We start from the raw sequence: 14,591 nt of genomic DNA, 5'->3' as shown, positions 1-14,591 counted from the left end.
GCTGGCCCCCGTCCCCCGGGTCTGTCTTGCGCGCTGGCCCCCGTCCCCCTACCAAGTGAGAACTGTTTTCTTCCAACTCCACACGCTTGTGTTGATATCCTTCCCATCCTGCTTTGCAGTTTGAGCATGCCTCCTGCCCTGCAGATGGTTCTGGCAGGGGTCTCTTATGACCTTCACCCTGTGACTCTAAATTGTGAGACGACAGATGGACTCTGGATTGTGGTCACCTAAAATTGCTTCAGAGTTTTCATCAGAATCACATCTGCTGCTGCAAATTCCAAACCTCCTTTGATCACTTTTGCAAGTGTTTTTTACTTTTTGTCACCCCAATAACTTTAATACCAAGTTTTAATAATTTTTTTCAATGGCTTAATTTACTAATTCTGCCAGATATAAGCTGGAGATATTTAGATATTGAGGTGGAGAAAAGACCCTTTTGTACTTTGTGCTAAAGTACATGATCTGACATCTTTCTGTTCCCAACTGTAGTCCTCAAGTAACCCCAATAGTTTGTCCTTTTTTTAAAGGGGTTTTCCATTTTATCACAACTTATCACCAGCCACAAAGTAGAAGGACCTAATGGATGTTCAGTCTTTTGACCAGTCGCCCACACCAATCAGGAGACCAGACCTATGTGAATGGAGCCATAGTGGGCATGGGTGGACCTCCTCCGCATTGGTGGTATATGCAACCCATTGAGATGGCCAAGTATGTCACTATCCCACATCATCACAAAGAAGACTACCATTCTTGTAATCATGGGTGTCCTACTATCCAAAACCTCAGCACACAGTCCCCTATCATCTACCCTGTGGGTTGTATATAGATTGATGCGAGTCCGTGATCTGAGTTCCTCAACGATCGCTTAAAAATCCACTTTGTAGCATGGGGAGGCAGAATCGCTCAGAGCGGTGTATGTGCTCAGTAGATAGTCTGAGCCTTTACTCTACTGTGACCGGGCCCGTAGACTTTCTAATGCACCCATGCGGGAGCGGTGTGCGCCCCTGCTTCCTGAGCAACGTGCTACAGAGGATTTTTGATCTTTTGGTGAGAGTCTCAGGCCATGGACCACACAAATATTCAATATGTGTAATAAAAGTTGGATATATTAATAAAAATGTGGGTATACTTAGTATTTTTTTCGAATCGCATCCAACCCTTTAAAGTATTACACCACCCATCCTCCCACATGGTGCCCACGTAGCCCACAGTTATAACGGCTGCTTTGTGTTTGTGGTGACTGCGTCTAATCACTAGTCCATACGATGTTTGTGAATGAGTCCTCTTGTGCTCCGCGCTGCATACTCCACATTTTCTTCGTGCCATTATTCTCCCACACGTCAAGCAACATATTTTAAAAGCAGCCAATTGTATTGTTTCTTAGTGTGTGCCGAGAAGCCGTTTGATCAGTCTCGCACGTCTATGTGTATGTATCTGAGGGTCTCTCTTATTTCTGTTCCTCTAGATGCAGCAAAGTTCCAGATCGCTCGTCACAGCCTGAGCTACATCCAGGAGATCGGGAGCGGCTCCTTTGGCAAGGTACGGTATATAGATCCACTCAGTATTGAGATACAGGGTAAGGAATAATACCGATAAGGCTAGGGTCACACTATGGTCACACTCTTCTGCTTTCTCTGTCGAGGGCTTCAGTCTGAATCCTACAAAACAATGAAATCCGAAACATCCCATTGAGGATATTGTCTGCAAGTTTGGACTGTGTTTTGCTAAAATTTCATGCTGGACGCAGTGGCCATAGTCTGAATCATCATAGTTTTTAAGCTTCAGACAGATGTCCTCAACAGAGATGGAAAGTGGCACGAATGTAGGGTGAAGGTAGCCGACTGGACAGCTAGATGTTTCATATGGTCTATTTTGTTTTATTGTTTTGTGCTGTTTGTTTTTTGGGTTTGTGTTTTTTGGGTTTTTTGGGTTTGGGTTTATGGTTTGGGTTTTTTGGGTTTATGGTTTGGGTTTTTTGGGTTTTTTGGGTTTGGGTTTATGGTTTGGGTTTTTTGGGTTTATGGTTTGGGTTTTTTGGGTTTATGGTTTGGGTTTATGGTTTGGGTTTATGGTTTGGGTTTATGGTTTGGGTTTATGGTTTGGGTTTATGGTTTGGGTTTATGGTTTGGGTTTATGGTTTGGGTTTATGGTTTGGGTTTATGGTTTGGGTTTATGGTTTGGGTTTATGGTTTGGGTTTATGGTTTGGGTTTATGGTTTGGGTTTATGGTTTGGGTTCATGGTTTGGGTTCATGGTTTGGGTTTATGGTTTGGGTTTATGGTTTGGGTTTATGGTTTGGGTTTATGGTTTGGGTTTATGGTTTGGGTTTATGGTTTGGGTTTATGGTTTGGGTTTATGGTTTGGGTTTATGGTTTGGGTTTATGGTTTGGGTTTATGGTTTGGGTTTATGGTTTGGGTTTATGGTTTGGGTTTATGGTTTTGGATTTTTGTTTTTGTGCATTGCACAGTATCGCCTTACAGGATAAATTAAGCTTTTAAACACTGTTTAGTAGTGTTAATCTGCAGTTTTGAGGAAGACATTCTTGTCGTAACACCCTCCCCTTCTTGCGTAAACCAAACATTTAATGTTGCTTTCAGGTACATACATTCCTCAAATAGATTTTAGTGGATTTATAAGGTATATCATAAAGCATTGGTTAATATATGGAAATGTATAGGGGGGGAAAAGAGGGAGAAGAAAGGTGGCTGGGTTAATGAAAGGGATAAAGTTGGGAGGAAGAGAGAATCCACATACCGTATTTTTAGTTTTATAAGATACACCGGATTATAAGACGCACCCCAAATTTAGAGGTAAAAAAAAATGGGGTCCATCTTATGCTCCAGTGTTGTCCTGGGCAGCAGCGGTGGTGGAGCGGGGTCACAAGAGGAAGAGGCTGTGCTGGCGGCGGCAGCTGCGGTGCTTGTGTGGTGGAGCAGGCCGGTGCAGTGACTGTCCGCAGTCTGTCCGGGTTTCAAAGAAATGGCGCCCGGAGCGGCGCGTGCACAGATGGAGCTCTCATCAAAGAGGTCCATCTGTGCACATGCCGACTCCCATCATTTGAAGCCGGGACCGCAGACAGACTAGGACACCCGCGGCACGGCCGCCGGGACGCACAGGGAGGCAGCCGGCACCCAAATTTTGGGGAGGAAAATTGCATCTTATAATCCAAAAAATATGGTACTTTCTATGAAAGGTACCCTGTCACTAGATTCATCCCCTATAAGCTGCGGCCACCACCACTGAGCCCTTATATTACAGCATTCTAGATTACTGTATGTGTCCAGGCCGTGGGGTATAACATAAACGCTTTTATTATACTCGCATGCGGGGCGGTCTAGGCCGACGCTTCCGCTCTTCTTGCAATCGCCGTTCTCCTTCCCAGCTCCGTGTGGATGACACGTCCCACGTCATCCAGTGTCCTCCTGCACGTGACCTTCTCTCTGCTGAGGGCAGAACAAACTATTGCATTGCACATGCGCCGCGAGGAAAGGTCAAAGAACTTCCGCGCATGCGCACTACAGTACTTTGACATGGTATGCGTCATCCACACAGAACTGGCAGGAGGACAGCAATCAAAGGAAGAGAGGAGGCGCCGGACTGAGACCAGCGACACCCATCAGACCCGACCACACCGCAGGTGAGTATAATAAAAGGTGTTTTTTACGTTATACAGAGCGGCCTGGGCTCTTATATCCAGTACTGGTTGTGGCAGCAGTGTATAAGGGACAGGTCTGGTGATGGGTTCCTTTTAATCCCCTGCATTGCTCTTCTCAGGCTTAATAATGAGCTCCTCTGCCCCCTTGGTTTGATCGGTTGGGGGTCTATCCGTTCTTAACACCACTGCTCCCACCAATCAATGCGAATAGTAAGGGCACAATATAAAATGTATGTGAGCAAAAAAACTGGAGCGAGATGCTCTGCTATTCCAGGGCAACCAGCTTTGAGAATGGCATGTGCTCTTCATCAGGTCCAAATCGTTAGATTGGACCTCAATTTAAAGAACATGTCGTTCTTGAAACGCGTTGTCCTGAAATACTTTCTGCGCCTTCTTCTTGGACGTACCTGACTTTCTGTTGGCAGCGTGTCTTACTCTGGTTTTATGCTTTGGCTCTAAGAACTGGAGGATTTCGGCAGCCCTACCACACACCTACACTAGTGTTTTGCCAAAGTCCACGTGGCCAGGTGAGCCGGCACCTACACGTTCAACATTTAACTGTATTTCTTTATGGGGGCCCTTGTGTATTATCTATAAGGAAGGGCTCTAGAGTGTTTTGGAGCTTAATTACCCTCTAAAGTTGATTTTCTACCATTTGCAATGATGGCATATCACTAACCTACATCGGTGGGAGTCCTCTGCTGGTGCCACCTCGCGAGCAGCAAGGACTTGGAGGAAGCCCTTCATTCTGAAGATCCGATCTGTAACTTCAAAGGAATATTCCTATATTCTAACATCAATAACCATTCCCTAGGATCACATTAAAAGTAAAACTGCGCTGCCCACTTTATAGCAGGCTCGTCTGTGCCATCTTTTGTCGGATTTTTTCACGGGGGGGTCGAGAGAATCTACATTAGGACGGCTTTGATTCTGCGTATGGCATTTATTAGAAGGCCCTTAATTGCAATGCTAATATAATACTTGGGATTTGCTTATGAGGAAATCTCGGTTTTCCACATATAATCCTAAAGTAGCTCCATAGGGAAATTAAACTTGTAGATTAAGAGTCCTCATGATCAAAGCCAGCCTGTAATGTATGCGGCTGAGCCGGATGTCTCCTCCGAAGTCTTGTGTTATGGCTTCTCCTGTCTGGTAGGAAATGCAGCCTTTCCTTTTCCGGTATAACTTCATCTGGACCTCACTGTCCTTTTTACAGGTTCTGTTGGGCGAGATCTTCAGAGACAACAGCGTCGCAAGAGTGATCGTGAAAGAGCTGAGAGCCAGTGCGAGCGCAAAGGAGCAAGACCACTTCATTAAAAATGGAGAGCCGTATAGGTAAGTTACACTTTGCAATTAGGTCAATGGAGTAGGCCGTGCTTCTGTGTCCACCGAAACGGAGTCCAAACTGGTTCTGTCCTCCACATTATACGGAACAGCTTTGAATTCCGTTTTTTAGGGATTTAGATGAGAACATGGATGTAGAGCAGAGTATGAATCTGCTCCTCGCCTTTCTCCATATAGCTTTATGTAGACTTTTTGCTTTATATTCAGGGGTTCTGTTGAGAATATCTCCCAATGTTTGCTCAGATCATAAAGCGCTTACATTCTCTTACTTTGCGTCTGATTACTTTTATATATGCATACTTTTTTGGAATCCTGCATATTCGCATGTTACAAGACAGGTTGTATGTTAATATCTCCGGTTACTGCAATTTTTTTTTTGGACCATGTGTTTTGAATGCACTTTTGCTGATGCAGTTGGGCCTTTAGGTCCAAGGACCCAGTACCTTATGTTATGTTGGTTCCAACTAAATAAAGAATTAATAAAATAAAAAATAAAGCTCTTGCATATGAAGCTGTATTATAGTTGCATACGGTTTCCAGCAACACATCCGTGATCTTATTCCTAAAGCAGGCTTTACACGCAACGACATCGCTAACGAGATGTCGTTGGGGTCACGGAATTTGTGACGCACATCCGACCTCGTTAGCGCTGTCGTTGCGTGTGAAACGCACGAGCGACCGTTAAACGATCAAAAATACTCACCTAATCGTTGATCGTTGACACGTCGTTCTTATCCCGATTATCGTTGCAGGACACAGGTTGTTCGTCATTCCTGCGGCAGCACACATCGCTATGTGTGACACCCTGGGACCGAGGAACATCACCTTACCTGCGGCCATCCGCAATGAGGGAGGAAGGAGGTGGGTGGGAAGTTCGGCCGCTCATCTCCGCCCCTCCGCTTCTATTGGGTGGCCGCTTAGTGACGCCGATGTGACGCCGAACAAACCGCCTCCTTAGAAAGGAGGCGGTTCACCGGCCACAGCAAAGTCCCTAGGCAGGTAAGTCCGTGTGACGGGTATTAGCGATGTTGTGCACCACGGGCAGCGATTTGCCAGTGACGCACAAACGACGGGGGCGGGTGCTTTCAACAGCGACATCGCTAGCGATGTCGCTGTGTGTAAAGCCCGCTTAAGACACTGTCATATGCAAGTTTAAAGGGAACCGGTCACCAGATTTTCTTAACTAAATCTAGCACCTTAAGCAGCGCCTGTGCTGCATTCTATAAAGGTACACATTACCCCCCCCCCCCCTCTACCCCCCGGTAAACCCTTCAAATACCTTTTTTATAAAATCTCCTGCCATGTATATAAATTGCCCGGTATGATGGACGTCCTAATCTGCGCCCCCTTTCTCCCTCATCTTGTGCTGATTGACGTGGATGACTCCTCCAGCGCCATCCACGTAGGCGGGACTCGCGCAGGCGCACTTCACTCTACCCTGTTGCAGATGAAGCCAAAAAATGTAGGTGCGCCTGCGCGAATTGGCGAATTGTCTGCGCAGGTGCTACATTTTTCCCTGGGATGTGCATGATGTCAGCCGCATCTTGCACATTGCCGGGCAAAATCTGCTCAAAGAACTCTCCAGTTCGCGCAGATGCTCCTATGTTTTCGGCTCTGCCTGCAATAGTTCAGAGCGAAGTGCGCCTGCGCAAGCCAGGAGTATGTCCGCACAGGCGCGAGATTCTGCCCGCTTATGTGGATGGGGCCTGACGCTTCATCCATGGTAACCAGTGCAGGAGGACTGCGAAAGAAGGCACAGATTAGGTGGCCCATCAGACTGGGCAATTTACGTACGTGGCGGGAGAAATTCTAAAAGGTATCGTTCAACTTTTCACAGGCGCTGCTTGAGGTGCTAGTTTTAGTTTAGAAAGCCAAAATCTGATGACAGGTTCCCTTTATTAAACCTGCGGTTGTGTTCATCATAGGCAGCAAATGCAATGTGACCATAGACCGCATGTCCCTAATGACCTTCCATTGTATAAATGTTGTCCAAAATAGTGATTGGTATATTACGGTAATCCTGGACATGTTAATGTTACTACAGCTGTTTTATTACATGGATCTTTCTTCTTTTTCCAAGCTATCTGCATCATCCCAATATTGTGCAGTGTGTCGGGCAGTGCCTGGAGACTTTGCCCTACCTCATGGTATTCGAAATATGTGACCTGGTAAGTGATTTACAGTGCCATATACATACCCTTTAACTTATGGATCATGTGAATTGTCACCTGTTTACACTAAGTGTCAAAGTTTTCCTCTGATATCTTGCCTTCAGGATGCGCTATACTAAAGGTTGAAGAAAGAACACATGTATTGTTTAATTATAACTTCAGTCACTTCCTTCCTGTGACTCTAATCTACAAATCTGCTGGTAGTTGTAGTTGCACAATAGGATAACTGCTTTGGGTCATTGTCCTATGTAATGCAAAGGATGGGGAGAGCAAATTGAGACTTTTGGGTTCTACTGTATCCTATAGTGCCCACTGTTCAGCATTATATTATCAGATGATGTCTGGTGTTGAATCAGACGATGTCTTGGTATGGTTTGAAGGGAACCTGTCACACAACTCTTGCTTCTCAAAACACAGCATAAAGCATTTCAGGGAAAAAATATGGTTAAAAGAACTGGCTGTATGGGAGAGACCTGTCAATCATCTGGGCGGAGGCGGCCTAAGGTGGTGCTGGAATAATCTAGTCTCTGCCTATTGTCACAAGCCAGATCCCATTACTAAATTTTCTCCCGTTTTGGGCCGCCCCCGGGCTCCCGTTTTGGGCCGCCCCCGGGCTCCCGTTTTGGGCCGCCCCCGGGCTCCCGTTTTGGGCCGCCCCCGGGCTCCCGTTTTGGGCCGCCCCCGGGCTCCCGTTTTGGGCCGCCCCCGGGCTCCCGTTTTGGGCCGCCCCCGGGCTCCCGTTTTGGGCCGCCCCCGGGCTCCCGTTTTGGGCCGCCCCCATTGTGTGACAAGGTTAAAAAAAAAAAAAAATCATTCTATAGTTTAGGATCTAAAGACCTCTGAACTCTGTTGGTTAGATGAACAGCATGGCATCGGCCTAGGCCTCGCCAATTTTGACTCCTGATCTGTCTGACATTATAGGCCACTAGTATAGGGGCTCTATTATAGACTCAGATTTTTGCAGACCAGAAGTTTAGGGACTTTTATATATAAAGTGTACACACAGCATGAAATCCATTCTGATAATCTGACAATACACAGTACGGTACAAAAACTGTGGAAAAACATGCAAAGTTAGAATGAACCATGTGGATCCCACTTGTTTGCACGATCTAGTGTTCCCTGCACTGCTGAGTTGCAGGAAAAAATGATGGAACACACTGCCAAGTCCAAAACCCCCTACCAATTATATAGTGGTGCGATATTGCCTGATATGATGGGTTTATCCCTCTTAACCCTTCACACCACGAGTCCAGCTCCATCCAGCTCTGATTCTCCACTTCTGCTCCTAGTATCTCTTGTTGTCCGCGGCAGTGACTTCAGATTAGCAACTCTTGCGTGAAACCATCCTATGATCATAATTGGTGACGCTATTCAGCACAAATTCCAGGACCGTACAGGACCATATCATAAAAAGAGCCCCTTAGTGTTTTTTCTTGTCGGCCTTCTTCACCAAAGGACATCAGATTCTGTACTAACTTTAGATTAGTAGGCGCTGTATGCAGGGCTGTGGAGTCGGAGTCGTGGAGTCGGAGTCGGAGTCGGAGCTCATTTTGGTGGAGTCGGAGTCGGTATAAAATGCACCGACTCCGACTCCTAAAATATATAATAAATTGGGGACAGGAGTGCAATGCAGAATGTGCTGAATATTTTACTAAATAATAACATTTAGTATAATGCTTATATTTAAGTGAAAAATTTATTGTAGTACAATGTGAACATCAGACATTTAATTGTTTTTATGATACAATAATCAAGATATTTGGATAGAACATAAAATATTTATTGGAATACAACTTTAGAACACAAAAAACTAATAAATTGTAAATATGTAATATATATATATATATATATATATATATATATATATATATATATATATATATATATATATATATATATATATATATATATATATATATATATATATAATATATATACACACAGTGTATATACACACACAAGATATATATGTAATCTACTGTATATTACATAGTGTATTACATATTTACAATTTATTATAGTTTTTTGTGTTCTAAAGTTGTAATCCAATAAATATATTTTATGTTCTATCCAAATATCTTGATTATCGTATCATAAAAATTATTAAATGTCTGATGTTCACATACACATATTCATGTACTACAATAAATTTTTCACCTAACTAAGCAATATATGTAGGAGTCGGAGTCGGAGCCGGAGTCGGTGCAAGAGAATTTGAGGAGTCGGAGTCGGAGTCGAAGGTTTGGCTTACCGACTCCACAGCCCTGGCTGTATGCACGCCTGCCGAAGTAAATCCCTTCTAGCTGATGATGTGCTTTTCTTGGTGTTTATCTCGAGGAAATCCTGATACTTTGGATATTGAGGGTCTCTCAGGTTAGTCTGGTGCTGTAGCTGTGTACAGAGCATTGACATTTCCAACCTTCATGTCTACATATGGGTTAATGGCGACTTTATTAAGGGTGTTGCCTCCATTCTGATTTTTACTTTGCAATATTGAATCTGTTTATTCACTCCTTTTTAATAGTGTATAATAAAGGCGTTAATGAAATTAGGATTGGTAATGAGAATATTAAACCTATGTACTGACTGCCTGCACTGGCTTCACTTAACCTACAATTTTACTGCGGCCTATTGGATTTAAGGCTTTGTACATTGGCATTAAAATATTACATAATTTCAGAGTTTTAAAGGCAATAAATGCCTTATGACTTATAAAATGTGGATATTTTTTTTTTTTTTTTTTCTTTTAGTAATTTACTGTTTTAGGCTTCTATTTTCAGCCTTTCTTATATGCAGTGTGCAGACTGATCCAAGTTTAGCTTTTTGTCTGGTGGGAGCGTCTCTCCCAGTAATATAGGCTGGATGTGAGGTCTTTGTGTCTCTCCCAGTAATATAGGCTGGATGTGAGGTCTGTCTCTCTCTCCCTGTAATATAGGCTGGATGTAAGGTCTGTGTGTCTTTCCCAGTAATATAGGCTGGATGTGAGGTCTGGGTGTCTCTCCCTGTAATATAGGCTGGATGTGAGGTCTGGGTGTCTCTCCCTGTAATATAGGCTGGATGTGAGGTCTGTGTCTCTCCCAGTAATATAGGCTGGATGTGAGGTCTGGGTGTCTCTCCCAGTAATATAGGCTGGATGTGAGGTCTGTGTGTCTCTCCCTGTAATATAGGCTGGATGTGAGGTCTGTGTGTCTCTCCCAGTAATATAGGCTGGATGTGAGGTCTGTGTCTCTCCCTGTAATATAGGCTGGATGTGAGATATGTGTGTCTCTTTCTGTAATATAGGCTGGCTGTGAGTTCTGTGTCTCTCCCTGTAATGTAGGCTGGCTGTGAGTTCTGTGTCTCTCCCAGTAATGTAGGCTGGATGTGAGGTCTGTGTGTCTCTCCCTGTAATGTAGGCTGGATGTGAGGTCTGTGTCTCTCCCAGTAATATAGGCTGGATGTGAGGTCTGGGTCTCTCCCTGTAATATAGGCTGGATGTGAGGTCTGTGTCTCTCCCTGTAATGTAGGCTGGCTGTGAGTTCTGTGTCTCTCCCAGTAATATAGGCTGGATGTGAGGTCTGGGTCTCTCCCTGTAATATAGGCTGGATGTGAGGTCTGGGTCTCTCCCTGTAATATAGGCTGGATGTGAGGTCTGTGTCTCTCCCAGTAATATAGGCTGGATGTGAGGTCTGTGTGTCTCCCAGTAATATAGGCTGGATGTGAGGTCTGTGTGTCTCCCAGTAATGTAGGCTGAATGTGAGGTCTGTGTGTCTCCCAGTAATGTAGGCTGGATGTGAGGTCTGTGTGTCTCCCAGTAATATAGGCTGTATGTGAGGTCTGTGTGTCTCTCCCAGTAATATAGGCTGGATGTGAGCTCTGTGTATATCTCCCAGTAATATAGGCTGGATGTGAGCTCTGTGTATATCTCCCAGTAATATAGGCTGGATGTGAGCTCTGTGTATATCTCCCGGTAATATAGGCTGGATGTGAGGTCTGTGTGTCTCTCCCGGTAATATAGGCTGGATGTGAGGTCTGTGTGTCTCTCCCTGTAATATAGGCTGGATGTGAGGTCTGTGTCTCTCCCAGTAATATAGGCTGGATGTGAGGTCCGTGTGTCTCCCTGTAATATAGGCTGGATGTGAGGTCTGTGTGTCTCTCCCTGTAATATAGGCTGGATGTGAGGTCTGTGTCTCTCCCAGTAATATAGGCTGGATGTGAGGTCTGTGTCTCTCCCTGTAATATAGGCTGGATGTGAGGTCTGGGTCTCTCCCTGTAATATAGGCTGGATGTGAGGTCTGGGTCTCTCCCAGTAATATAGGCTGGATGTGAGGTCTGTGTGTCTCCCAGTAATATAGGCTGGATGTGAGGTCTGTGTGTCTCCCAGTAATGTAGGCTGAATGTGAGGTCTGTGTGTCTCCCAGTAATGTAGGCTGGATGTGAGGTCTGTGTGTCTCCCAGTAATATAGGCTGTATGTGAGGTCTGTGTGTCTCTCCCAGTAATATAGGCTGGATGTGAGCTCTGTGTATATCTCCCAGTAATATAGTCTGGATGTGAGCTCTGTGTATATCTCCCGGTAATATAGGCTGGATGTGAGGTCTGTGTGTCTCTCCCTGTAATATAGGCTGGATGTGAGGTCTGCGTCTCTCCCAGTAATATAGGCTGGATGTGAGGTCTGTGTGTCTCCCAGTAATATAGGCTGGATGTGAGGTCTGTGCGTCTCCCAGTAATATAGGCTGGATGTGAGGTCCGTGTGTCTCCCAGTAATATAGGCTGGATGTGAGGTCTGTGCGTCTCCCAGTAATATAGGCTGGATGTGAGGTCTGGGTCTCTCCCTGTAATATAGGCTGGATGTGAGGTCTGTGTCTCTCCCAGTAATATAGGCTGGATGTGAGGTCTGTGTCTCTCCCAGTAATATAGGCTGGATGTGAGGTCCGTGTGTCTCCCAGTAATATAGGCTGGATGTGAGGTCTGTGTCTCCCAGTAATATAGGCTGGATGTGAGGTCTGTGTCTCTCCCAGTAATATAGGCTGGATGTGAGGTCTGTGTCTCCCAGTAATATAGGCTGGATGTGAGGTCTGTGCGTCTCCCAGTAATATAGGCTGGATGTGAGGTCTGGGTGTCTCCCTGTAATATAGGCTGGATGTGAGGTCTGTGTCTCTCCCAGTAATATAGGCTGGATGTGAGGTCTGTGTGTCTCCCAGTAATATAGGCTGGATGTGAGGTCTGTGTGTCTCCCAGTAATATAGGCTGGATGTGAGGTCTGTGTGTCTCCCAGTAATATAGGCTGGATGTGAGGTCTGTGTGTCTCCCTGTAATATAGGCTGGATGTGAGGTCTGTGTGTCTCCCAGTAATATAGGCTGGATGTGAGGTCTGTGTGTCTCCCTGTAATATAGGCTGGATGTGAGGTCTGTGTGTCTCCCTGTAATATAGGCTGAATATGAGCGCTTTGTGTATCCAGGGTGCTGCTGTATCCATCAGCTCATATTAGCACAGCTTCTATCCTGCACTTATTTTCATACTTTATCATCTTGTGTACAATTTATTTATTTTTTTTATTCTGCTCTCCCTGAACCTGTATATACTTTGTCCCCTCTCCACACTATGGCGATCTGTATACAACCCCCAATCCTCCCCCCAACTTCAATTTCTAACAGTGTGAGAACAGAAGAACAGAGGCACTTGAGGATTTGTAACATTTTCTTGCAGGTCACTGTTAGATAAAGGGCTTACAGATCCTCTGCCGCAGCAAAATGAGGAGATTTTTGATGACTGTTTGGAAAGTTTCCGAACTCTGTACATAGAAAGTAAATTAACAATAAAAAAAAAATCTGTGCAAAGGTGTCCATAGCAGATTTCACGTAGCAAGTATTATTGCCTATAAAATACTGACGGATCGGTCCGTGGATTGTGTGGGGATTAGTGGGAGCGGTTTTGTTGCTGGTAAGAATAGGAATCCTGACTCTGCCGTTACAGAGATGGTAGCATTGTATAGCACAGTTTTGGAACTGCCTGGTTTATTTGGCTTTCTGCCTTAATTCTTAGACTTTTTGGACTCTGGTCGCTGCTCCTCTCAGGTCTGCTTCTAGTAAAGACTGATTATCTTTTCCCTTGAGGTCTGCATCGTTCCTTTCCTCTTCTTCCTCCTGGAAAGATATGAATAATTGACAGATACGTGTTACTTCTAGGAGAATATATAACTTATTTGCTAAAGCCGACAAGTTCTTGGCACCTGGTGATTTATTGTTGTTCTTGGCCAGTGACTGATGCAGCGTTCACACAGTGCGATGGCCTCCTGTATAAGAATCATTAGCACATGCTGTATTCTGACCAGTCCATAAAGAGAAGCCAAAAGCAGCCGAACTTTCTAATATACGGTACTTAAAGGCGGTTGTTTCCTGCCATCTAGTGGTAGATAAAGCGCACGTCATGATGGCTGCAAAGAATCAAAACTTATAATAACGGAATCTTACAATATTTATTCACTTTTGTATAGCACCAGTAATTCTATAGCGCTTTACATACTTGTGAATATGGTGTTTTGAGCATATTTGGTGCGTGTTTGGGTTGTGACTGAAGACAAGTGAATTCAGCAAATGATATATATATTTTTATCATTTCTCTATTTATAGTGTGTGTTTCAGTTCTACTCATTTGAAAGTTCATGGTATCCTCCTTCAGTTAGGTCAGGTTTCCACCCACCCCTGAGAATTACACTTCTCTATGTTCTCTTCGGAGTGGTCACCATTTACCAGAACTGCCTGCATGGGGAAATATCATGGCGTGTATCACACACTTTCTCCACCTGAGGGATACAAACAAATATTGAGGATGGATGATTAGTATGAATGGGGATAGATGAGGATGGGGATGGATGGATGAGGATGGGGATGGATGGATGAGGATGGGGATGGATGGATGAGGATGGGGATGGATGGATGAGGATGGGGATGGATGGATGAGGATGGGGATGGATGGATGAGGATGGGGATGGATGGATGAGGATGTGGATGGATGAGGATGTGGATGGATGAGGATGTGGATGGATGAGGATGTGGATGGATGAGGATGTGGATGGATGAGGATGTGGATGGATGAGGATGTGGATGGATGAGGATGTGGATGGATGAGGATGTGGATGGATGAGGATGTGGATGGATGAGGATGTGGATGGATGAGGATGTGGATGGATGAGGATGTGGATGGATGAGGATGTGGATGGATGAGGATGTGGATGGATGAGGATGTGGATGGATGAGGATGGGGATGGATGAGGATGGGGATGGATGGGGATGGATGGGGATGGATGGGGATGGATGGGGATGGATGGGGATGGATGGGGATGGATGGGGATGGATGGGGATGGATGGGGATGGATGGGGATGGATGGGGATGGATGGGGATGGATGGGGATGGATGGGGATGGATGAGGATGGGGAT

At 45.0% G+C, this 14,591-nt stretch overlaps 1 protein-coding gene across 1 annotated transcript in view; it reads left to right on the top strand.

The window, feature by feature from the left end:
- LMTK2 (lemur tyrosine kinase 2) overlaps nucleotides 1-14,591 on the top strand; it is a 108,848-nt gene that overhangs the window by 51,433 nt on the left and 42,824 nt on the right. Inside the window, exons 4-6 of the mRNA XM_075318043.1 lie at nucleotides 1,466-1,539; nucleotides 4,872-4,990; nucleotides 7,080-7,167. Coding sequence (XP_075174158.1) covers nucleotides 1,466-1,539; nucleotides 4,872-4,990; nucleotides 7,080-7,167 — 281 coding nt within the window. The remainder of the gene's footprint in view (nucleotides 1-1,465; nucleotides 1,540-4,871; nucleotides 4,991-7,079; nucleotides 7,168-14,591) is intronic.

Source organism: Anomaloglossus baeobatrachus, chromosome 7 (assembly GCF_048569485.1).
Source record: "Anomaloglossus baeobatrachus isolate aAnoBae1 chromosome 7, aAnoBae1.hap1, whole genome shotgun sequence".
Classification (NCBI taxonomy): Eukaryota; Metazoa; Chordata; class Amphibia; order Anura; family Aromobatidae; genus Anomaloglossus; species Anomaloglossus baeobatrachus.
This window is presented reverse-complemented; position numbering and strand designations above follow the sequence as displayed.